The sequence below is a fragment of the Gordionus sp. m RMFG-2023 genome, chromosome 3 (assembly GCF_954871325.1).
Source record: "Gordionus sp. m RMFG-2023 chromosome 3, tfGorSpeb1-WG-v2, whole genome shotgun sequence".
NCBI lineage: Eukaryota > Metazoa > Nematomorpha > Gordioida > Chordodea > Parachordodidae > Gordionus > Gordionus sp. m RMFG-2023.
The window spans coordinates 40,509,726-40,536,702 of NC_088777.1; the positions used below are offsets into that span (position 1 = coordinate 40,509,726).

General features: G+C 27.7%; 2 protein-coding genes across 4 annotated transcripts in view; one reads left to right on the top strand and one right to left on the bottom strand.

The window, feature by feature from the left end:
- LOC135925920 (vinculin-like) overlaps window positions 1-14,481 on the top strand; it is a 31,104-nt gene extending 16,623 nt beyond the window's left edge. Inside the window, exons 4-24 of one of the 3 annotated variants that reach the window (XM_065461500.1) lie at window positions 533-678; window positions 3,069-3,237; window positions 3,615-3,769; window positions 3,968-4,186; window positions 4,570-4,717; window positions 5,161-5,381; window positions 5,473-5,565; window positions 5,912-5,981; window positions 6,034-6,182; window positions 6,227-6,292; window positions 6,372-6,507; window positions 6,729-6,902; window positions 7,093-7,184; window positions 7,235-7,316; window positions 8,114-8,176; window positions 8,235-8,356; window positions 8,406-8,521; window positions 8,576-8,699; window positions 13,821-13,911; window positions 14,051-14,083; window positions 14,146-14,481. In XM_065461500.1, the coding sequence (XP_065317572.1) occupies window positions 533-678; window positions 3,069-3,237; window positions 3,615-3,769; window positions 3,968-4,186; window positions 4,570-4,717; window positions 5,161-5,381; window positions 5,473-5,565; window positions 5,912-5,981; window positions 6,034-6,182; window positions 6,227-6,292; window positions 6,372-6,507; window positions 6,729-6,902; window positions 7,093-7,184; window positions 7,235-7,316; window positions 8,114-8,176; window positions 8,235-8,356; window positions 8,406-8,521; window positions 8,576-8,699; window positions 13,821-13,911; window positions 14,051-14,083; window positions 14,146-14,315 (2,639 nt within the window). In that variant the 3' untranslated portion in view covers window positions 14,316-14,481. Of the gene's footprint in view, window positions 1-532; window positions 679-3,068; window positions 3,238-3,614; window positions 3,770-3,967; window positions 4,187-4,569; window positions 4,718-5,157; window positions 5,382-5,472; window positions 5,566-5,911; window positions 5,982-6,033; window positions 6,183-6,226; window positions 6,293-6,371; window positions 6,508-6,728; window positions 6,903-7,092; window positions 7,185-7,234; window positions 7,317-8,113; window positions 8,177-8,234; window positions 8,357-8,405; window positions 8,522-8,575; window positions 8,700-13,820; window positions 13,912-14,050; window positions 14,084-14,145 lie in introns of all 3 variants that reach the window. The other 2 variants (XM_065461502.1, XM_065461501.1) reach the window with 2 other exon arrangements.
- On the bottom strand, window positions 14,419-25,091 carry LOC135926967 (uncharacterized). Its single transcript, XM_065462900.1, has 4 exons — window positions 24,993-25,091; window positions 24,419-24,586; window positions 24,230-24,379; window positions 14,419-15,044 (listed from the first exon to the last, which is right to left on the bottom strand). The coding sequence occupies exons 1-4, from the start codon at window positions 25,089-25,091 to the stop codon at window positions 14,580-14,582; spliced, it is 882 nt and encodes a 293-aa protein (XP_065318972.1). The 3' UTR covers window positions 14,419-14,579.
- Between the last annotated feature and the right edge of the window lie 1,886 nt (window positions 25,092-26,977).

Here is a 26,977-nt window from a genome sequence, read left to right on the forward strand (position 1 = left end):
AATTGCATACTTATTTATTGCTTTGCCACTTGCCATACTTCCCAATTTTAATTTCTCATTAGGATGTAGGCTAAAGAACATATATAAGCGATTGGATAAAGTCTCTCATTAGGCTATGCCGATATTAAAATGATATGGTTATAAATGTACATATCTCGGAACTGCCACAAGATAACCAGTAAATATTTAATGCATAACATCTTGGAATGTCGAAAATCTTTAAAATAATTTATCAAACAAAAATATGTTAAGGAAAAGTCAGCATCAGCAAATGAAATGAGCCTATGTCATGGATCGGTTTTTAACAATTTTTGCCGATCCGATTCAGAACAGATGTTTTATTGGCCAAATCTGACGCCTCCTTATAATAATTTTGTTTTATAACAAGTTTTAATGTTATATCGATATTCCAATATGTTTATGCGTAAAAAATTAGGTGCCAATCTATTGTCAATTCTAAGATATACACATTTATAGATCATTTTAATATCGGCCAGCCCTACTCATTACTGTATTTTGTATTTTTCATTAGGTATTCTACAAGGAACGTCGCTACTTTTACTAGCCTTCGACGAGTCAGAAGTTCGTAAAATTATAGCTCAATGTAAAAAAGTATTGGAATACTTTGCAATAGCCGAGGTCATCGAAAATATGGAAGATTTGGTTAAGTATGTTAAAGTAATTGCATTTTTTTAAATTTTTAGACAAAAAAATGGTTTTAGATGAATATGTTATTGTTTTCATGGTATTTTAAATTATTGCTAATTAAACCTGAATTAAAGACGTGTATTAATCCTTGACCGGACATACCGATCAGTCGGGTCATTTCATGTCAAATCAAGTACCTCTCAAATCTTTCATTCGATAAAATTTGTAGGCGCGTCATATATAGTCTAGCTAGATTAAAAAGATTTTAGCTCGTTAATTAAATTATCTGAGATATTAGGAATTGAAGGAACAACTTTTTTTTTTACCCTTTTCCGATATTAAAAGTTATTAATTATAAACTAAATCATTTCAAATATTGAAATCTAATATAAATAACTAACTAAATCTATAATTGATAGCTGAGAAAGAAAATCAAAATGATAATTTCAGTAGAAAATTAATATTTTTTAATATAAATAAAAGCTCCAATTTTAGTCATTTTTTCCCTACAGCTCGTTTACTATTTCTGATAATTACTTCAATAATTAGCGCGGCTATTTAATTTCCTCAAATAATTTAGAAAGAGAGAGCGTATAGATGACCCTATTTATGATTATTTTAATGCAATATTGTTTAAAACCATTTTAAGGCATTATAAATAATTTATGAGTAATTTATATAAATAAAAAATTTTTTTTAAGATATTACTTTTAAATCAATTACATTGCTATAAAATGTTTCTAACGTTTTTTATTGCATTGAAACCATATATAGCGCAATCTACCTTTTTTGTTATTCGCAATCTCAAGGAAATTAAGCAGTCGCGCTGACTATTGTATTAAAATAGAAAATGTTTTTAAGTTGGAGTTTCTAGTCATTTTGAAAATTTAATTTTAAAAACATAAGATTACTATATATAAATTTTTTTTTGTTTTTTTCCCATTAATATCAATCATTTACCTAATTATAAATATAAAATTTAATAAAAATATTGATTAGTTTTTAATTATTATCTAATTATTTAACATTGGAAAAGAGTTAAAAAGGTTTATTTTTGTTCTTTTAATTATCTAAGATAATATAATTACCAAAGTGGCAAAATTCCTTTATATTCGAACTAGAACATATATGACGTTCATACAAATTTTTATCTAGATTGAAAGAGGTCGGCCGAAAATCTCATTTTTTTGTTCATTTGTCATGAAAAATCATATTTGGCACTATTATAAATTATGTCTTTATATAGAAATTATATCTAAGTCCAGTTTAATGGTAATTAAACCCCGTCGAAGGTCTTATTAATTTTATTTAGGAGGTACCCACAAATGTTTGTTTTAAAATGCAACCATGCCTATTCGATTGTTTTTGAAATGGGAAAAATTGCATTGCGCTTATTAAAGAATATCTCGAAAAGAGAGAATATCAAAAAATTAATTAGAAAATATAACCAAAACCCACTTTTTTATAGAATATTAAGCACTAAAATAATTTACCATAACAACAAAGAAATGTCTTTTTGTCACCGTTTTTTTTAAAGTGAGCACGATTGAAGTACAGTTTAAATTTAAAGAAAAATGACTGGGTTCAAATGTTGTTGAAAGTTATAATTTACTTTACCTTAACGCCCATGTAAATGCTATTCTGTCTTTTTATGTAACGAAAAACACTAACCATTACATTAGTAAACGTTTGTTTTCGTTACTTTATACATTTTAAACTTTTAATAGTTGATCTTCAAAGGAATCTGCTATCTGATCTCATTGTGAAAAATTTTGTTAATATTATTTTCCCTTCTTAAAAATATCAAAAAAAGGATGTTCTAATTAAACATCCACGATCAATATCAATTCTTATCTAGAAACATATTATGCAAGCCTGAAGATTTTGGTCATAGATGACACAAAGGTTTTAACATTTATTAGCTAAATCTCGAGGCTTAAGCGATATTTTTCTGGCTAAAATATTGAGTTCGTCGTTTTTAAAAATCGGCTTAAATCCAGCCCTTTAACAACATTAAACTTATTCTTATTGCGAATGTAACAAGGAGATTCTAACCTTTATATTTATCTAAGTAACTGTAATCGTTCAAGTAACGATAACTTGGCCTTTATTTCAAGTCTAACTTCAAGATTGCTAAATAAATTTTTAAAAAAAAAATTTATTTGAACCCCGTACATATAATTAATGAAGAAAATAATAAATTCTACTTAGTTATGGTTATAAGGTGTTAATATTTACCTAAATTATTTATTTATTGTCGAATATAATTTAACTAATTTTTTTTATGGAGTATAACTTTTTTATAGCTAAATAATTTTATAATTTAATTTCCTTTCAAACGTAACCTTGAGAAAATATTTAAAAAAATTTTTTTTTAAATTTTCAATCATATATTTATTTAAATTCTATTTCAAAAAAAGGATTTAACGCCTAGCCTTACAAATGTCACCAAAATGGTATCATTCAGGGAGAAAGAATTAACTCATCAAGTGCATTCGGAAATTTTGCAGCGTAGCTTAATTAACATAAAAGATCAGACACCTCTATTAATATCGAGCATGAAGATATATATTCAAATTTTAAATCAAGGTAGTAAAAAATATAATATTAAAGAAATAAATATTTTTCCGAATACATTAAATATAAATATATTATATATCCTTTAGTATTCAATTTTGTTTTCCAAAATATAGTTATTCCATTGATTCTTTTTATTTTAATCCCACTTAATGCCACCTAGTACTTTTTAATCATATTTATGCAAAGAATTTCGGAACCAGTTTTATAATATCAAATCGTAGCGAGCATTCATTTTATTATAGATATCGGGCAATATGTCTGATCTAATATATTAAAATCTCTCATATATTTTTCTAAAAAAACTTTATTTATATTTTTAAATGTAATAATTGATTTATCTTTATCCGTTATAGTCATTTCTATATAGTATCTACTATTAATATAAGGAGGCAAAGGGATCGAAGAATCGCGTGCTAATCGTAACTACCTTATAACCTGCATGAGTCAAACGGTCGAAGAAATTATAAGAATCCTGCAACTCACCACTTATGAAGAAGACGAGTCTTCTCTCGATGAAATTACTATTATGAAAAAGGCTTTAGTATGATCAATAATTCATCCTTCTTTATATTTTTTTTCCCTCTAGATATACTATTTTTAAAATATATTTGGCCAATTGTTTATAATATCGGAAATCCTTTTTGATTGATTCCATCATGTGATTTTTCTACTAATTGATACAACTCTTATACTTTTTCATATCTGAGAATAGATTAAACACTAATTTTTTCATATTCAGAAAGCTTTTGAAAGCAAATTGATAGCCTGCCATGATTGGCTCCAAGATCCAAATGCGATCCAGGGTGGAATGGGAGAAAAGGCCATCCGTAATACATTAGAAAACGCTCTAAAGATAGCTAGCAAATGTAACAAAAGTGATAAGGACATCATAACTAAAGCCGTCGGTGATATATCTGCCTTAACGGACGCTTTATGCGAATTAAGATTGGATGATAAGGTTCACCAAATATTTAAAATAACATTTATTTAATATATTATCCATTACGATATATAAAAACTATTGACGTCTTTTTATCATCTATATTTACATAATTCACTAATTTACTTACGTATTCACTCTTTTCCTTATGGCTGAATCATCTTGCTTTATTTCTATCCCTTCCAATTACTTTCAAACCTATTCGCCCTTTAATTTTTATATTCATTTACGTTTTACTCTACTTCACCCCACTGGAAAACTCGCTGTAATTTTTTTATTGATTGGGTATTCTTCACTTGTTGTCAACCACATTCGCATCTCTTTGCATCCAAATTATTATCCCTCTCATAAATGTCCTTCCCTCCTCCCTTTTACTTATTCTCAAAATATATAATAATTAGGGCGATAGTCCACAGGCTCACTCTCTCTCTAAAAGCGTACAACAATCATTGTCTTCCCTCAACGAAAAACTAGCCTCGGCCGTGTCCCGATTTATCTCTTCATCTCCTGTCACTTCCCATCTTCCTCACTTTTCTTCGCACCAAAATGGTTAATAAATCTTTAAATATTTTTTATGATAATTATTTAGAATCTATAAATTACTAGACTTTTCACGAATTGTATATACTAGTACTCTTATATTGAGGTAATATTAGACCACTGTTCTCTTAATCATTTTTAGATTATTGATAATTGTTAAGGTTGGCAGGGAGTTAGACAAGATTTAACAAAAAGATTTAAAACTTTTATTAAATAAATATATTTTATTTTAAAAATATTTAACTCAAAAAAATATGATAAATTTATTCTTTATATATATAAAAAAAACTATTATATAATTTAAATGATACATGAAGTTAATATAAATTGTGTTAATTAAATGAATGCAACATATAAAAATTTGCGCTATATAACAACCAGTATAATAAAATAATTATCCATGTTTAACAATAATAATAAAGATCAAAATTTGTTTTTATCATATCAAGAAGGTGTAGATGAAACTCTAAATGAATGCTGCAAAAGGGGTAAAGCCTGGCTAGCACGACCCATGGCTTTTTCGGTCCGAGAACGAGAGAAAGCTGTTGCATCCCTTATGCGAGTTACAAGCTTTGCACATCGTATGGAAGTTTTGGCTCCCGGGGGGGAGGAAGGATTAGAAAAGGCAGTAAGGAGACTAGAGGAGATGTGTAAGAAAAGGCCCGAAAATAAGGTATTATGAATGTTTGTTTTGTTAATAATACTACCTTTATTATAGTTTAAAGATAGATTTTTTAAATAAATGAAATTTATAATATTAACAGGAAAATCAAATGGCGTGCCAGCAATTAGCTCAAACCATTTCTAATCAAATAGATGAATATGAATTTTTGATAAATAAGAATTTAACAGCTCAAGTAAATTCATGTGTTATTAATGGTATTCTTTTTTAAAACATTGGTTTAGATATATATATATATTCATTAATCTTTTTAATTTAAGAAGATAATTTGTCTTACATATGGCATCCTTGTTTATATAAATTTCTAATGAAAATCATTTAAAAATTTAATTATCAATAAATATTAGTTGTTTTAAAGTTGAAAAATATTGCAATTGATCATTTTTAAAATTGCAAAATATTAATTTAATATCGATTTTAATTTATTTTAAAATAATAACTAGTAATTATATTGCAAATAAATTTGATATAACATTTATAATATTTATATTAATTTTATAATACTTATAATCTAAATTAAGGCCCTGGCGTACTTTTTGGATATCATTTCACCGCTTAAACATTTTCTCGAAGCAATTATTATTCCGTTAGGTAATTATCATATAAATGTAAATCTGATATTAAAAGAGCGTATTTACATTAGACAATCCAGATCGAGAAGATATTTTTGATGAAAGAGCTAAGAATTTATTAAAATTTACCAATCAAATTAGTGATATTTTAAAATTATTTGCAAATAACGGAAATATTGGAAAGAAAAACGCGGAAGAACTACGTTTAATGGCCAAACAAGTTTATTTTATTTTTTATATAACATCATGCAAATGTATGAGCAGATTGAAGATTTAACCCATCAACTTGTGTCAGCCGCCAAAATTAAATTTCATTTCCCAGACAACAAAGTAAAGTATTAACAAAATTTTAAACATTTAACTAACAGCATCTTGTTATCGAATAAATATAATGTATACTTATAAATAGCATGCCGAAGAACACTTCAATATATTATATCAGAAACTTTCGGAAATGGTTGTTAACGCCCGTAATTTATTAGATGCCTCCCTGAATAGCGAAATTTTTATACACGTAGCTTTGGAAAATATTAATCATCACTCAAGTAATAGAAAAATTATTAGTAAAATTCACACATTAAAATACATAAAAAACCTGAGTAGATTTAAATTAAACAGGCAAACCATCAAAAAGTCATATCTTTCGTATGGCTATTCTAAGGGTACCTCACAAGGTTAAGCATCTTGTTGCAATTGTAACTTGATAATAAAAAATTAATAACGCTTTTAACTGTTAATAATTTTAACTTACATATATTAATGTAAGCCGAATGTGAGCAAGCGTTTGCTCACAACCAACCACAACGTTTCGTCGAGAACACATCGCAAATAGCAAGATTAGCTAATCGAGTTTTAATGATAGCTAAGCAAGAAAGTGAAAATTCGGAGGATTACGAATTTCATCAACAAATAGACAAGGCTTCGTTAACACTCAATAAAGGTAGTGTTTATTTCTTTACCTTTATTAAACCTATTTTATAATCTTCTTTATTTAGTTAAATATTCAAACTCTATAAAAAAATATATTTTGAAATTAATACTATTTAAATTTATCATTTGGAATTACGAATTAGAATCGCATAAAAATTTATGATCATAATTTATTAAAATATTTATTGTAAAAATTTAAGATATTTTGAATATGGTGCAAAATGCAACGCAAATCGCTTCGGACTTTCAAAATAATATTTTACTTAGCAAATGGAGAGACGCAAATAATGGAGTTTATTAATCTATACTGTATATACATAATGTTTTATAAAAAAATTTTAGATTCTAACTTCCGTTAAAAGGGTACAACTGGCTATAAATGGAAATGGATCATTATCCAATAATTTACAAAAACTTCGATTGTGTAAATTTATATTTTTTTATTGAATGTATAAAATTAAGATAGTCCAATTCTACATTATTTGACCTATGCATATATAATATTATAAAAAAACTATAAAATGTTTTTTAGCTATTCTCATTAAAATTATATTCTTTATTTTTCTTTTTTAAACTAATTCTTCAAATTTATTTATATTTCTTAACTAATTCTTTAAATTTATTTTCCACCTCATAGATTTCTTACATCAGTTTGATCAGGCTTCCGGAATTTGATTTTTTTGTAATCTTATTTTTTATTAGTTATCGTGATACTTTATTTGCTAGAGGTGCCATATAGAAAGAGTGATTCTTGTCTTTGTATTTTTAAATTTGAGAGGCTAATTCTAATTTGTTTCCCTCATTTTTGCATAATCTCAATCTCTTTTTCTATCAAGTCAAGGTAGATTTTTACATATAGATCCTCTAAATGAGTCAAGTTATTGGCTCGATCCAACTAAATAACAACCCTACTCTTAAGATATTGTATAAAAAATATATATGGAAAAGAAGGAAAAAACTATTGGTCATAAGGGTTCAAAATAGTTGGGAGAGATTGAATTAAAATTTACAGATATATAATGAAATCCTGACATCAGAAGGGACGCCTCATGAATAAAGTTCAATTATAATTATATTTTTGAATATAAATTTGAAGACATGGGTAAAAAAAAATATAGAAAAGAGATTAAGATAGGAAACCTAGTTTGGATTTGAACTTGGTAGGCACACGTCGATGCAATAAATCATTTAATTTATTTTATATTATTTATATATTTAAAGCTCCATACAATAAAACAAGACCTGATTCTTCAACCGATAATTATAAAACTAGGAACCCAGGAGGTATTATATGAAAGATAAAGCCTAATATGAAATCTTATCAACATTATTTATTTTTTAGACACAATTCATTCAAAATCACCATTGCCAAATATTGTACCACCTAGGCCACCGCCCCCAGAAACAGATGATGAAGATGACTATATGCTTAAATTCCCTCCTAATGAAAATCAACCTATTCTAGTTTTCATTTTAGTTATGAATAGTTTAATATAAGATATAATTTATATAGCAAGCTGCTCATTCACTTCATCAAGATATACGGCAATGGTCAAGTAGAGACAATGAAATTATTGCAGCAGCCAAACGAATGGCTTTGTTTATGGCAAAATTAAGTCAATTAGTTAGGTAAATAATAATTTTATTACAAAGGAGAATATATATAATTTTAAATCATTAAAGAGGTGAATGTGGATCTAAAAGAGACTTGATTGATTGTGCTAAAGATATTGCCGAATCTTCAGGAGATGTAACTAGATTAGCTAAAGAACTGGCGAAACAATGTACTGACAAGAGAATGCGAACTGTGAGTCTTTAAATATTTTTTGAAAAAGAATCTTGCATGAGATAAAAAAAAGGAGACCTAAAGTACAGATCCTGCTATGGCTACCCACGGGTTAATATTTTGTTCATTATACCATGATTTTGAACATAGTGTTATGGTGCCGTGCTGGTCTACTTAGAGGTCGATGGGCCCAACCATGGGGTATTTTTTGAGCAGGGTCTGATAACTTGTGCCAAATATTTTTTACGGGCCAGAATTCCAAATTTTTTTTTACAAATTATATCTTTTTCCTTTATAAAAGGATATGTCAGGCTGGACAAGTATCTGTTCATTATTAAACATGCTCCAAAAAATGGACTGGACCTTGCTAAAAAATATTCTCCCAATGATTTCCGCCAAGTCAACCTCTAGTTTACATGAATAGGGTGGGGGCAGGAGCCAATTGCCTCCATATATATTTAAAGGGGGTTGAGTTTAAAAAATGTAGGGCATGTTGCTTCAGATTCTTTTCTCTCATGACGACGCTGATGCCTGGACCTTGAAATGCGGTTCACTGTAATAGGCTTTTATTATTTTCAATTCATTGTCAACCCTTCAAAGCACTTTTAAGGATGGGATCAAATAATTTTTTTTTTAAATGCAGGCTTGAAAATAAAGGATTTTCTTAAATCCGAGGATCGGGCTTAAATTATCTATCTCTGCATGCCTGTCATATTTAATAATTTATAAAATAAAAAATATTTAAATTCAAAAATTATGAAAAACAAAATATTAATCATGTCCTTCAGTGGCGTCACTACTATAGCCCCCTGACTAAAAAAATATTTTTATTAATGGCTCCCTAAATGATTTCTTTTATAATTCTATTAAGTATTATATATAGATTTGATTTTATTATTTAAAAATTAATTATACTATCTAAATTTTAATTATTAGATTAAATTAATACGTATAAATTATATTTTATTATTTAAAAATTAATAAGACTAACTGAATTTTTATTAAATAAATGCAATTTTATTTATTTGATTAATATAAATTATCAGTAGCGTTACTAGGAGGGGGCGCGCAGGGGTTCGAGTCCCCTGAATAATTTGAATAGCCCCCTAAAGCAAAATAAAAAATTTTTAATGGCTCCCTAATATCCCCTTGGATTAAAAATAAATTTTTTTGATATCCCCCTGAATGATTTTTATAATTCTATTAAGTATTATATATAGATTTTATTTTATTTTTAAAATTTTAATAGACTATCTAAATTTTTATTAAATGAGTGCTAATTTAATTATTAGATTAGATTAAAATTATATTTTCACTGTCAGCTTGCAATCAAATTCTGTGTTAAAAATGGAATATCAATATCACTCATAATGTCTAAATTAAATATTAATTTAGCATTAACAGTTGAAGCTTAAATTATTTTATAACCTTCATTAAATAAATATAATCATTTATTAATTGAAAATTAACAAATTTAATATTGTAATTAGCAGTTCAAAATCACTAATCAATATATTATTCATTTTTAAATTTAATCATCATGCCTCTTTCTAAAAATATTTTCAACGTCCAAACAAGTATAAGAAATTTCTTTATAAAAAGTAAGACATATAATAGATAATCCTTTATTATATAAAATTGGTTACAAAATATTAGGTAAAATTCCACTTTTATAGATATATTTGATAGTTATAGAATATATTACAGTTAATATTTTAAACTTTACTAATCAATGCTTTTGATAATAAATATAAGTAACAATTTAAATTCAATTCTTTAACGCCATCTATTTTTTTAATAAAAATTTTAAAAATTATGCATCTTATTATTCATCCAACAATTGTTGTAATCCTTATCTTTTCTTTTGCGTGTTTTTAAGAAAGCTATTTTCTTCCTTGAAAAACAATTTTGAGTTAAATATTTAATGCGAGTATATTTTTGATATTATTACAAACTACTTTAATTTTAAAGCAACAATAATATATAAAATCTTAATTTCTTTCATCATATCCCTCTGGTCCTTATTTTATAGTTACTGAATGATTCATTTCTAACATGGCATCCTTACTGAAATTACTCAAGTCAACATATTTGCATAATTATTTTTTCTTCCAAAGATTTTTAGTGTTTTTATTTTAGCAATTTATCTAACATAATAAATTATGATATGAGTTTACATCGCGAGTGTCATGGCTATGACTGCAAATTAACCAGCATCTTATATTTGTTTGGCTATGCAATTTAAGATTATTACTCCTGCCTAAGAGCATTTGATTGCATAATTTATATTACTAGTTGTTTATATATCATTAAAAATTAAAGATAATCTTAAATTTATTATTTCACAATAATTTTCTCGATTACTTATCTAGCTTTCATAATGTCATCTAGGTCTAACCATCATATAGTTTTATGATTTGGATTAGTCGTTTATATTCTATTCTTCAGAGTTATTAATTTGGCTAGGCCTAAAAAATTTTCCTTATTAGTCCATTCTACAAAACATTGTTTAAAATAATGGTAACACGTCAATCACCCTAAGTCAATATAGGTTGCTAAGAATTAGAGTTTGTAAATTGCAATTAAAAAAGTATATATTAATATAAAACCTGGCAGAAATCCGAGCAAAAGCGGACCGAATGCAGCCCCTCCCCCCACATTGTAAAGGCTAGTGACGCCTCTGATATTCTCCATTCTAATTTTTACCTAGATATATAAATATATTAATAATAAAGAATGAGCTTCATCGTTTTAAAGTGTTGCAAACTCAAAATAACTTGTTTTTCGTTTTCATTAAATATATCGACACTGAAGAATTGTTTAAAAATAATACTTAATTTGTGACATTTATCGAGTAATTTTGAGATTATTAAAACCGAGATCGCCTATATTGGACTTTGTGAACCCATAACTTCGGATCCATTGAGATAGCTTTAAACTGATAATTATTTTATTTGGATTGTATAACCATTGCACGAAGTTTCATTTTCAATTACGGTGGTTAAAAATCTCGGATTATTGGTCAATTTGTTATAGAATATTTTTTGGCCTTACAAATATTTTTTAAAAGTTATATTATTATGTACTTAAATAATTCATCGCATTGCTGCATCCCACTTTTCCCCTTTTTGAATGTATTTATTGATTGTTTTCCCAAAAAAAGGAAACAACAATATGATAAAAATACATAATTAAGTTAAAAAAAACTATTTTGGATAGCTATTTGGTACACCTCCCCACCCTATTTATTTGATTTGTTGGTATAATAATTAGTATTTCTTCAATATATCGACTTCTCAATGTTATAAATTATTTTACCATTATATCATCACTTTCATATATAGATTTGGTAATGGATATAATTTTTTTTACTTCAAGCGATGCATGTTATATTATTGTAAAATAATATATTGTTATTTTCAATTGATATGTAAATCTTGATTTTTTAGTGTAAGCGTTAATTTCATATTATATTTTGACTTTACATGTCCATTTAAATGTTTTTATTTTGAGGCGTCAATTTAACATATTACCGATTAATTTATTTGACCAAGATATATATGACTGTCTTATGCATACAAGATATTCATTGAATTTTAAAGAAAATAAAAAATTAAATTCGTATATATTATCAAAATATTATCGACTCACAACGTTAGCGCAAGTTTCCCTCCTTGACTCATGCTCATTAAAAAATTCCACTGAAATGTTTTTCATTAAGACTTGAATGCCAATTTTCATTCACTTAGCCTCTAAAGCATTTATATTCTTTTTGGTTGTCAAAAGTACTTTCTTAATATAGTATGTGAAATCTTTTGCTTAAGAATTGTTATGTCACGTTATTTTTTTTTACTAATCGATAATTTTTTCGAATTAAAATGCTTTCATCATTTTGTTAATTAACATTTTTATTCATATAAAATATAAGTGGGTAATCACCGCACATGTCATCAAAATAAATAAATATGAAATGGTAGATGAATAATCAGAGTTGTTAATGAATCGGCGATTCTGGATTCGATCCTAATTTTGTCACCAGGGTTTATAATTTTCTTTTTAATTGAGAATCGAGATCATTTTGTTTAATATTCGATCCTTTTAAAAACTTATTTTTTACTTAATAATAAATTTTTTAAAATAATATTAAAATATTAATTTTTTAAAAAATCGATCACTATCATATTTTAGCATCCTTCGCCATATTTTCTATTTTTCTCATAAATTTTATCAAGACAAACATTTACGAATTTGATTTACAACCTATATCTAGAAGATAATCACATACAGTTATTGAAGTGACAAATATAAATAAAAACATTTTACCTTTTCCTAAAATTCGTATAATGATAATTTCTTAACATGGATTTCCTTTATTCAATAATTCACCCAAAATGTAAGCCTGTTGGTAAAAGAAAGGTTAATTACCCATTTGGAAAACCTGCAGGATAAACCACACGTAGATGCTTATACAAATGATTGTATGGATGAAATTAATACTTTGGGGGGGGGGGAATTCTTAGCAAAAGGCGCTTTCCCCTAATAACTTTTTTAAAAAAAAATTATGATTCAATTAATATTTTTAAGACTTATATAAATTTAAAAAAATTTTTTTATTGAATATAATACCTTATGGAGTGCTTGCTTAATAAAGCTAAACATGTTCTTAATGAAAGACGTGGATGTGTGAATGATAATAGTTTAGAAAAAAAAATTAAGGCTAATATTTTTATTATAACTAATGTATCTAGAATAAATCTTCCGAAATTTATAAAATAAGGACCGAGATCGTGATCCTTTTTTTAAAAAATGGTTGTTTCTGGATTATCATAATTCGATCCTTTTAAAGATCGATTAACCCTGTAAATAATTAATTAAAGGCGTTCAGCATTATTTTAAACCTTTTTCATAAAGTGAACACACATTTGGCGAACATTTGGATAGGGCATATTAATATTTAGATATCCATATTTATGATTTTTATTCAATATTAATACACTTTTCATTTACATACGATTATTACAAAAATCATTCGTACATTTTCGTTTTGAAAATTTTTCTCTAATTTTTTTTTGGCGAACTATATGACGTAGGAGGCAGTAATTTAAAGATAATAATAATGCATTTTTATTTTAAAAAAAAAAGAATTTGCTTCAAGTATGTGAAAGAATCCCTACTATTGCCACTCAGCTTAAAATCCTGTCTACAGTTAAAGCGACTATGTTAGGAGCTCAAGGTATTAACTATTTTTAGAATATTTTTTTAGCATGAACAAATCTTGTTCTGGCTAATGCTTTTTATATAAAATTAAAATAATATTCAGCATGTTTTTATTTTTTTTTATAAAATACTAAAAATCTCATATTTATTTTTAGCTTATTGTTTGCATGACGATTCTACTCAATATGGTAATATTTTCTTTAGCGAATTTTAAGAGTAAAAATAATTGTAATATCGTGTTTTAAAATAGGTAGTGATGAAGACGTGGAGGCAACCGAAATGTTGGTTGGTAATGCTCAAAACCTAATGCAAAGCGTTAAAGAAACAGTAAAGGCCGCCGAGGCTGCTTCTATTAAAATAAGGACCGATTCTGGATACACATTAAGATGGGTACGGAAAAGGCCCTGGTACCAGTATTAATTTTTTTAAATGCGCCGATTATCTAGCAAATTGTTATTTTCCCTCTTATCAAATGGTCATTTATTTTTATATTTAAACACTTTTTGTAAACATCACAGCTACTTAACTATTTATTTATCATGGCCAATTTGTCTTCTGCTTATTATTTTTATAAATAAATATTATTGAATATGAAATAAATAATATACACAAATTCGATGTATTATCTTTATAAGATACTAATTAACCGGTATTTTTTTTCAAAGGAATCAATAGTATTAAGGCTTATGCTTTTCCAAAAATTATATTGTCTAAGAACATGAGACCTAATAGCAACGTATTACTGTATTGTTCCTTCAAGAATGTTTTCCCACCATTTAAATATTTAATATAATATTGCAGCATATTTGGTTCAATATCAATTTGTGAAGGAGCTTCTGAATTATTTGAAAATTTTGATAAAATGCTTTGGGCTTTTTTGATGCTGCTAATTCTTTCCCCTCCTACATTTAATTGATAAAATTTTGAAACTTGACTATCTTTCAGGCTATATATATTTGGTAGGTAGCAATCATTGTTTAAACGCGTAATCTCAGATTTTGGTAATAACAAATTAATTGATATGGCTGCCATTGACAGAGCTGCATACAAATCTACGTATAATTTGACATTTTTAATTGTTGGGCGAAATGATTTCATCTCAAGAACGTACACATCAGACAGAGGGAGCATATTAACCAACTTTTTGATCTAAATTTTTTTTAAAATAAAATATATCATTATGAATTATTTTGGTGACTTTTTTCCATAACAAAATGGTATGGTAGTAGAATAAATAAATTATAAATGGGACGTTAAAAATTAACTTAAATACGGAAATTTGTACGGGCAGGTCGGATATATTTTTTCGTGCCAAGAAATTTAAGCATAATATTTTGAGCTAGGCCAGAATTTGTATTTTTTTAAACGTCTTATAATGCTTTTTATAATGTTTCCTTCATAAAATATAATTAAGAGCCGAGTAACCATATTTTTAGACTAAGCTGAAATCCGATTTTAAACTAGATCCTCCTTTTTTATCGGTACCAGATTTTATTAACTAATTATACTCTGCTTACAATTTAATTGAATAAGTTTTTTAATAATAAATCAATCACGATGATCAGAGGAAGGGACAGTAAAACCCATTTAATTTGGGCACCGTTGAGACCAAGATTTGTGATACTATAGCATTACAGTAAGACAAAATTACAAAGATGGATATAATATGAATAAGATGATTATTTACAATGGTAATTTATAAAATCAACATATTAATTAATATTAACTCATTCATTATTAGCATTAAAAGTGGCAGACTAATACATTTTAAATTTACAATAGTATGAAGAAATTTCTCAAAACATAAAAGGATTAATATAAATATGGCTAATCACTATGCATATAACCAGAATGTCAAACCAAATTGATATAATTATATATTTTTCAATGCTCTCCCAAAATCTTACCTTCAGCCTCATTGTGGCGGGGGAGTGGCAACGTCTTTTGGCGGCTAAGAAGCCATGAAGAAAGCCTGGGTAATGACAACTGAGGAGGTATGTGGATGGACAAAAGGGCCGCCTAGTGGTGGTGGAACCCGGAGGTAGCGAAAACCGTGGACGAGAAACGGAGGTGTTTCAAAGTATGGTAAAATAGCAAAGAAAATAGTGATAATGATATTTACAAGATGGCTAAAAGAAATGCTAAGAAATTAATAGCGAAGGCTCAAGAAGAAAAAAGACACGAGTTTGCTAAAGAAATGGAATGCGCTGATGGAATTGGAAATATGGTTCGAATGGCAAAACAGATGTCAAAAAAGAGGCAGGATGTGATAGGTGTAAAGTGTTTGAAAAATATGTAAGGAAAAATGACGATTGATGGTAGTGGTATTAAGAACACCTGGAAGATTTACATGAAAGGACTTTTGAATGAAGAAAATGAATGGGATAATAATATTAGTTGTGCAAAGGTAGGAGGTCCAGGGTGTAAATTTAGCGAGGACGAGATAAAGAGAGCAGTGAAAAAGATGAAGAAAGGGAAGGCATCGGGTTTAACGATGGTGGTATCAGAGATGTTTAAAGGTTCTGATGATTTAGGGATTGAATGGTTAATGAATTTAGCCAATCAAATTGTCACAGAAGGTACTATTCCCGAGGACTGGCGAAGAAGTATAATTATCCCAGTATACAAGGGGAAAGGTGATCCTTTAGATTGCGGGTCTTACAGAGCTATTAAACTCTTGGAACATGCAATGAAAGTATTTGAGAGAGTGTTAGAGAAGCGGTTAAGGGAACAAATTAAAATTGATGAAATGCAGTTTGGTTTTACATCGGGAAAAGGCACGACAGATGCAATTTTTGTGGTGAGACAAATTCAGGAGAAGTATCTTGCGAAGGAAAAAAAACTATTATGCGTTTGTTGATTTGGAGAAAGCATTTAATAGGGTGCCGCGTGAGATTACTAGATGGGCCTTGAGAAAATCAGGTGTGGAGGAATGGTTGGTTACCGCAGTGATGGCAATGTATGTTGGAGCACAAACAGCAGTATGGACGGATTATGGTGATAGTGACAGCTTTGAGGTGAAGGTAGGACTTCATCAAGGATCTGTGCTGAGTCCATTATTATTTATCTTAGTAATGGATGTGGTGGCTAGAGAAATGCGTGAAGGACTTCCCTGGGAGATATTATATGCAGATGACCTTGTATTAATGGCAAACAGTGAGGGAGAATTGAGGAATAAAGTTAGTAAATGGAAGATGACTATGGAAGCAAAGGGCCTGAGAATGAATGCATCAAAAACAAAGGTGATGATTGGTAGGGAAAATATAAAGATGGAAGAATCCGGTAAGTGGCCTTGTGGTGTATGTGGGAAAGGAGTTGCTAGAAATTCTATCCAATGCACCAGATGCCAGAAATGGGTACATAAAAGATGTAGCGGGAAAAAAAGGCAGTTTGATGTTAGAAAGAATGATCTTTATTTGTAAAACATGCATGAAAGGGACACATAATAATGATAACCTAAAAAATGGTGTTCTGGATATTGGCAATGGGTTAATCCTAGAAAAAGTGCATAAGTTTTGTTATTTAGGTGATATGCTAAACGCAGATGGTAGTGTAGCCGTTGTTGCAAGGATCAGACAAGCTTGGAGGAAGTTGAGAGATGTCGTCTATTCTTACAAATAAAAAAGTTTCTCTGAAGTTAAAGGGGAAAGTTTACGTAAGCTGTGTGAGGAGTTGTTTAGTTTATGGCGGTGAAACATGGGCAATGAAAGCGACTCACGAAGCCAAATTAGAAAGAACAGAGATGAGGATGGTTAGATGGATGTGTGGGGTATCTCTGAGAGAGAGAAAAACTAGGAAGGAATTGCGAGCAAGATTAGGTATAGAAATGATTGGTATCGTATTGCGACGAAATAGACTAAGATGGTTTGGGCATGTGGAACGTATTACAAGAGATGACTAGGTAAAGAGATGCACAATGATGGAAGTAGGAGGACCAAGACCTAGAGGAAGACCCAAGATGACATGGACAAATGTGATAGCGGCGGATATGAGAAGCATGAATCTTACAAGTATTGATGCTCAGGACCGTCAAAAATGGAAAAGAAAAATCAGAGGGAAAACTGGCCTATCCGGGTAAACCTGGAAATCGCCATAAAACGGAGAAGAAGAATAATATATTTTTCAATGAACCAAACCTTTATTTAAAAATATTTAACAAAGCCATCCAAACCTCTATAAACAGGTTTAAAAAGTTTTATAAATTTTAAATAAATGATGTTTTATTTATTATTTACCAAGTGCATTATTTTATTAATAAGTATTAAAATAAAATTTATAGAATGTTATACAATACAATCTTTAGCATTCGCATTATTTTCAGATTTAGAAAAATGAGTTATTTATTAATTATATATATTTTATTTGGTAATATCGTATAGCAATCAAATATTAAGTAAACAAAATCTAATTTTTATTGATATTTAGAAATATCTTATAATAGAAATTAATATGAAAAATAATTTAATAAGTATAATTATATAAATTAAATATTTATTAGCAATATAATATATTAAGTTATTTATAAATTACAAATTTTGAATCCAAATTTCCATAAAAAATCAAAATAATATTGTGTTGTTATAGCTATTGTATTCTATTGCTATATATAATGTATATTTAAATTCATTCCTACATCATTTCATTTCCACAAACAATACATTAATAATTTTTATGGACTTGCACGTTTTAAAACCACCCTATATACAATTATGAAATAAAAACTCTACTAATCATAAATCAAGTTATATCTGGAGGTAATTTGGAAATCTTATTTTGAAAAATGAAAATAAGAAAAGCACAATAAGCCTGCTTAAAATTGGGGAAAAAAGATGAGTAAGATTTGGATAAACACAATCCATTTTCACAGTATTTATTTTAATTTTAGACTTATATTTATATATAATTTATATTTTATTTATGAAATAAAATGTTTTAGCAAAAATATAAGTACAAGGAACCTTTTATCGACACTTAGTTAATATTCATAAAATATCACAAAAAAATTAATAATGCCAACACCAAGATGTAGCAACAATATAAAAGATAAAAAATGGCTCTTAGGTTAGTATTATTGTTTATTATTATTCATTTTAAATTTTTAACTGTAAATTATTTTTATTAAGCTTTATTTTAAAAGTTCAAAACTACTAAATTTTTGTCAGCTCTATTTTGAGATCTTTTTAATGTATAAACTTAATATTTTATTAAATTAATTATGTAAAGCTTTATTTGAAGGTTCAAAACTAAATCAAATTTTTAATTTGTTTCATTCCGGCTCTAATTATTTTGATGTTTATTAATATCTTTTTAATGTATAAAATATATGAAATCTAATAGGGCGAAATTATGTTTTGATATGCTGCTTAGATTTGATGCCATTTACAGTGAGAGGGGGGATATTTTTTACCAGATGTTAAAACAAAATAAAATGATAATATAATATTTTTATTTTAATCATACTTAAACATTAATCTATGTTAAAAAAATATTAAACAACTTTTTTAAAAAATGCCGCACTTGAAGTTTGTACAATTAAAAAAAAATTAATTTTACATAAAAAGCGTATTTACAATATTTTTTTTAATATTTAATTTAATTAATGATGTTTAATATATTTCACATATTATTTCTCCTTTATTCCCAATTACTTCTGTAAGTTATTCTTTGCCCATCTCAGGTGAGAATGAGATGGAAAATTATCAATCATATTCTAACATTTCCACAAATTAGCTACCATTAATGAAAATACAAATCATCCTCTCCTCCATTATTCCTAAAACCAAAAGAACATACCATTGTTGGAATAAAGAAAAGTTTGACATGGTAATAAAATTTTTAGCTATGCCAGAGGAGGAACAGATGAAGATTAAGGACATAGGGAAATTTGTTAATATGTCGAAGGTCTCGATTCATAAAATAAAACGGGATACTTTCCCAGAAATTATTGGTGATCCGTCCCTTAAAAGAATTCACTCTTAAACAAAGAGGGAGAAAAATAAAGGATACATCAAACATTGAAAGACAAATTATTATTTGGAGCTGGGCTATCGTAGACTACCAATTGACTAAAGTAATCTAATTATATAATAAATTACGATCAACTTTTAATATTTTAATTAAATAGATACTACTTAACAAGAAATTTGGGATGACTATGAACTACCATTTAAATATTTTATATAATCAATATTAATGTATTAGTGTAATTACGAATATATTTCTTATTATATATTGTTTATATGTAAATGTAATATATGAATTGAATAAAATATTGAATTAAATTTATATCTCAAACATGATAATAATATAGAGTGGAAAAAAAAACTATTTTCAGAAATAAAAGATTTTGACTAAGATCTAATAACTAAGATGAATAATGTAATCTTTCTTATCTCCAAAAAAGGATCGACAATAAACTTAGGGTTATTATTTCGCAGTGAAATAGAAACGTATATACAAATTATTAGATCTGATTGCTCAGATATTATTTGCTTAAAAGAAAAAATGAAAAAAAAGCTTGACCATAGGTTTCCCATTACTGAACCTTAAGTTATTTTATTTTTTTATTAATAAAATTATATTTTAGGCATTAGATATTAATGATTCTACTTGATCCCAGATTTCAAAATCTTAAAATTGTTTCAGATTATTTAAATTCAAATTCAACATCATTGCAATTTTTAATTAGACCTTTAAAACTTTAAGAGCATGATAGAAATGCACAGAGTGAGACAAGTTGTGGGCAAACATCTAGTTCTTATATAGGGGTAATTCCATGACAAATCGACCAGTGATTCGGCCGACCATCTCAAAAATGAATGAAACTTGGCATGTTAGTTATTTATGTTGTAAATGATAATAAAATCCAAATTTTAGAGCCCCAGCTCAACCAGATCCAAAGATATACGCCTTCAAAGTAGAGAATCGCGTAATGTGTGATTTCTTATATCTTGTTTTTCTTAAAAAATACTTAAGATAGAATTACAAATAATATATCACTTTATAGCCCTTAAAATTTTACATTGGAAAATATTGAAAAAAAGTTAAAAAAATTTAAGTGTTTTTGTATTTCCGGTAAAAATAAAAAATTAACATTCCTGGGAAGGGATTTTTTTTTGGTGTTGATACTCTCTAAAAATGTTTATTACCTTTATATAAAACTATTTAATGAAAAATCTCGATAGCCATTTTTGTTTTTTTAATTTTATTAAAATTTTTATTATTTTTGTAAATAAAAAAGGATAATATAGATGGCGTTATACTAAATTTATTAATAATATATTATATTTAATAATAATATATTTTATATCGGTATTAAAATCAAAAGAAATCGATTAAGTATAACTAGTATGATGTCCTGGGGCAATAAATGAGGAAGCGGCCCATATAAAGATACTTTAAAATTATATTCAAGCTATTATAAAAATATATCTATTTATTGCAATCCATTTTGCGCTTAAATAGGAATTCTTGAGGCCGTAATTTGTATATATTTCACACTTCTGGATCTACTATCGTTATTATTTGAAATTAAAGATTTTATCATCTTATTTATTTTTCATTCCTTTTTTTCTATTAAATTTTTATATCGATAAATAGGAAATTTAATTATCAATCATGATTGAAAAGAACATAAGGATTAAAAAAATATTTCTTTTTTTACTTAAAATTTTTTTTTAAATTTAAAAAATTGTAATAATATGAAATCACTGTGTAGTAATCCATTCATTAGAGAAGGCCATAAGTCTATTTCAAAAAATCTACAAAAGGTAAGTTTATTTATATTATGGATTAAAACCTTTTTAATTTTAGATTCTGGATTGATATCGTGATTATTTTTATTATATATAAAATCCTTTTTAATTTTAGATTCTGGATTGATATCGTGATTATTTTTATTATATATAAAATTAGGTTACACCAAAGATGATTAAAAAATCCAAAGGTTTAAATAGGCCAATCATTATGTCACTCATGTCGCTTATATTTGATAAATATGGAATCCATTGAGGATATATCTGAAAATGAAGAGCCCGAACTAGCCCCATCCAGTTCAACTTTGGATATAATAAATGTATCGCTAGAAGAAATAGGCCAATCCCCAATAAAAAAGAAAAGAATAGGAGAAAATAAATATCCGCAAGAAAAACTTAAAAAAATAACAAAAGCATTTAGTCAAAACATATTAAGAAGCAGCCTTCCTGAGTTTGATATATAAAATAATAAAAATGACGAACTTCTTCAAAATTTAAAACATCATTATCCAATTATTTCTAAGGAAAAAAAATATCAACTTCTTACTATATTGCCCCCTTATTGGACCTTTAAAAAAATTGAGATGGAGTTCAAAGCCACGAATTACTTGGTAAGAAAATCAAAAAAATTAATAGAATTAAAAGGATTTATGTCATCTCCCAATATAAAACCTGGGCGAACAATTGATCTGGAAACCGTGAATATTATAGAAAAATTTTACTCTTCTGATGAAGTCAGTCGCGCGATGCCCGGGAAAAAAAACTATAAATCCATAATGATCAAGGGGAAAAGAGAGCAGTCTCAAAAAAGATTAATTTTAAACAATTTAAAAGAATTATATGAACGATTTAAAGAGAGGTACCTGATAATTAAAGTTGGATTTTCTAAATTTGCAGATTTACGGCCAAAAAATTGTATTCTGGCTGGAGCCAGTGGAACACACAGTGTGTGTGTTTGTGTAATTCATCAAAATTTTAAGCTTATGTTTGTAGATGCTAATTTGGCAAAACTATTAGCTATGCCAGAATATCCATTACATAATTATAAAAATATTTTAGCTCAAACAATATGCAATCCAGCACTCCCTATTTGTTATTTAGGAGATTGTAACTATTGTCCAGGCACATTCTCAATTAAAAAACAATTAGATGTTGTATTTGCCCAAAATGACATAGATCATATATCCTTTAAACAGTGGGTGTCTGTTGATAGAAGCAATCTGGAAACAATAACAAAATCTTCTCAAGAATTTTTAATTTTTTTTTTAGAAAAAATTCCACCTATGTTACGTCATTCCTTATATTATTATTAAAATTAATATAACGCCATCTATATTATCCTTTTTTATTTATAAAAATAATTTTAATAAAATTAAAAAAACAAAAATGGCTATCGAGATTTTTCATTAAATAGTTTAATATAAAGGTAATAAACATTTTTAGAGAGTATCAACACCAAAAAAATATCCCTTCCCAGGAATGTTAATTTTTTATTTTTACCGGAAATACAAAAACACTTAAAATTTTTTAATTTTTTTTTAATATTTTCCAATGTAAAATTTTAAGGGCTATAAAATGATATATTATTTGTAAGAAAAACAAGATTTAAGAAATCACGCATTATGCGATTCTCTACTTTGAAGGCGTATATCTTTGGATTTGGTTGAGCTAGCACTCTAAAATTTAGAATTTACAAAAATATACAAAATAAATAAGTATCATGCCAAGTTTCGTTTATTTTAAAGATGGTCGTCGGAAAATCGCGTTTTTTTGGTCGATTTGACATGGAATGACCCATAGCTTAATATTCCCTTCCAAGCAACGATTTTTTTAGTATTTGGAAAGAAATAAAAAGGATTTGTATTTATTAAGGAAAATCCTAATCATCAGGAGCAATTGAATTAATAAAACTTTCATAATTGTATTTTCATAATCTTTAGAAAAAATAATGGGCTAGAAATCTTATTATATATATATACTGCTGATGAATATATAATTAAAATTACATAGACAATTCCTACCTTTTTTTTAAATAATTAGTTTAAAGCCCAAGGATATAAATGAATGAAAATGTTATAATATAGCATTTTTTAAAAAAAGGTAAAATAACATAACGTTACTATTTCTTAAAAAAAATAATGTCATAATGTTATAGTTGTGATTGTATAACAATGTTATCTTTTTGAGTATTATTGAGTGCTCCAAATTTAATTATTATCTTGTATTTCGATATAATATTTGCATCTGTACCTGATATACATTTTACAAGGAATATTGTTGTCTAAATATTTAACTTGGAACCTGACTAAATCTGGGAAACCAGCTTAGAACTGGTTCTTACTATTGAACTGGACAAAATGGTAAGTAAATTTATAAATAAAATGATGCTCATATCATATGGACTAATAGAATTCAATTCATTATAAATCATGTAATTTTATACTAGCAAAGGGAAAGGTTATATAAGATCTGACCTTTCAAAGCATTAGTAATTAAATTAAAAATCGTAATCTTTTATAAATCTTAATCTTTAATTAAAATAAACTCAATTTAAGTATTTATCAGAATAAAATTTAAAACCTTTTGTATATTTTCATATATATCTTGGCTTTGAGCTAAATTAAGGTCAATGTTTTCATGTGTCCATTGTTCTATTTTACGATTCTTACTTAATTTGATCCAACATACATGTTTTAAAGAAAATTCAATAGCAACTAATGTTTCAATTCTCTGCATTAAATAATGAAGTGAATTTTTAATATAATTAACTTGAGCTAATTGTTTCAATAACGGAGGCGAGCATTCATTTATAAAGTCATACGGAGAATAGTTTAGACCTGAGGCACCTAATTCCTGGTGAAATAATGATTTAAGTTGAAAATCAAAAAATTTTAATTTAATTTTTTTTAGACCAAACATGAATAAGGTATTGTTCAGCTGGAAAATATATTAAAAATATCTTTAATTTTACTTGGAATTATAATAAAAACCGTAGTATAATATTTACATATTTTATATATCAACTAATATTAGCTTAAATATTTATTCGTGGGAGGGGGGGGGGGGGGTGTTAGCAAAAATTATGATTACTATTATTATTAAAGCCCTTCAAAGGTATTATTTGCACGACCCGGCCAGGATTTTTTTTCAAAAAATTGTCCCGGTGCTGCCCGTGTTTTATATTTTCAGGCCTGGCCAGTATTTTAAATATATATATATATATTTTTTCCCTTTAGCTTTCACCTCTTCTGCTGGTGGTAAGCTCCTTCAACATCTCTCTCCACTTTATGTTATTCATACAATCTCTTTTATCTAATTTATACTTCTTTATATTGGCTCTAACTTTATGGCCCCATTGAAGTTTTGGCCTTCCTCTTTTACGTTTGCCCATCGCTTCCAAATTCTCAACCTTATTTCCTATGTAGTTCATAGGCCTTCTCATACCACCTAAGTCTGTTTACCATTAACTTAGTTTTAATGGGCACTAAAACTTTAAACTACTTAGTATTCTTGTACTGCGCACTTTATCCTTTCTTGTTACCCCAGCCAGCATTCTCATCTCCATAATTTGTAGACTTCTCTCTGATTCTGATTGGCCATCTTTCCGAACTATATAGAATAGTTAGTTGTACTATGGAACTGTAAATTTTTCCTTTTAATTTGTGTGGGATTCTTTTGTTAAATAGCACTCCAGATAAAGATCTCCACTTTATCCACCCTTGATTAATTTTACTCTTTGCCGTTTGTTCATATAGTGGAGCCCAAATATTTGAAGCTTTTAATTGCCGATATCTGCCATTCATTTATATCTCTCTTCCTATCACCATATACTCCGTCTTTTATCTATTTACTTTAAGTTCGTGCTTTTCTAGGATATTTATCCAACTCACTAATCTTTCTTTCATTTTATCCTTGGATTCGGCAAGTATCACAATATCATCTGCAAATATCATATTCCACGGTACTGTTTGAGGTAAAGACTGTGCTAATACATCTATAACTGTAATGAAGAGAAGTGGGCTGAGAGCCGACCCTTTATGAACTCCTTCGGCTATTGCGAAGCCTGCTGAAATACCTGTTGCCAGCGTCTACATGAGCGGGAGGGGTAGGAACAGTTTGCATCCTATTTTTTTGAGGGGGTAGGGGGTAAGCTGCTTTAATGGGGGTAAGATAAATTTTTTGGGGGGTTATCTATTATATTTTGATATGAAATAGGACAAAATTTATTGCTGTAAAAATTAATATTTTATTATAGAATTATTATAATACAATTATCGACCAAATCTATATATTGCAAACAATCATACACATTGTTTTCCAAATAAAACTTTCTACTATCCTTTTAAATTACATTTAAAAGGTTTAGATATATCAGCAAGCTCATAATGCCATAATAATTAATTCATTGTAAATAATGGAGGTTTTGATTGAATTTATTATCTAAAAAATAAATTCTTTATAATCACAAAATTAGTTGGTAGAGATAGATTAATTTAAGTTATCTTTATAAATTCTCTGAAAAGAGTATCAATATAAATATGGTCAAAATAAAAATAAAGAGACCGCCGCCGAAGGCGGTGGGGATTTTTTAGGGGAATAGGCAAAAGTTTTTGAAGGGGGTTTGCATCCAATAAAAATCCTGTCATGTAGACGATGCCTGTTGCGCTACGGACCATTGTTGTATGGCCCATATATATATCCTGTATTATTCTTATATATTTTTCGGGAATCTTTTTGTGGCGTAGCGCCCACCAGATAAGTTTTCTTGGGATTCTATAGAACGCCTTTTCTATATCGAGAAAGACCATGTGTAACTTTTTGTTCTTTTCCCTGTATTTTTCACTCATTTGCCTAATTGCGTGGATAGCATCAGTTGTTGATCTTCCAGGCATAAAGCCAAACTGAGTTTCTCCTATTTCGATTATGTCTCTTAATCTTTTTTCTATTATTTTTTCATATAGTTTTAGACAATGTGACATTAGTTTTATGCCCCTGTAATTTTTGACAATTGCGTGGATCCCCTTTATTTTTGAAGATAGGAACAAGATAGCTCTGCCTCCATTTTTATTGAAACTCTTCATTTCCAAGTATCTTATTGTATAGATTTGTGAGGAAATGTATTCCATCATCTCCTAGTGCTTTAAGGCTTTCTATTGGGATATCATCTGGACCCCTAGCTTTGTTGTTTTTCATATGCTTGAGGCATGTGATTATTTCTCGTTCTGTTATAGTTTGTACAAGGTTTTGACATGTGGAGTGTTTGTCTAGATGTAGTATGTGGGGATTAAAGTTGAGAAGCTCCTGAAAATATTCTTTCCATCTATTCAT

Bases quoted from the DNA above. Each gene is read 5' to 3' on its own strand.
- LOC135926967 (XM_065462900.1), bottom strand. From the start codon at position 25,091: ATGAGAAGGCCTATGAACTACATAGGAAATAAGGTTGAGAATTTGGAA. The intron at 24,587-24,992 runs GTTAGAGCCAAT...TATATTTTCCAG, and splicing joins AACTTCAATGGGGCCATAAA to CTGAACAATACCTTATTCAT. The intron at 15,045-24,229 runs GTTTTAAATTTT...AAAAAAATTTAG, and splicing joins TATATGAAAATATACAAAAG to ATCAAAAAGTTGGTTAATAT.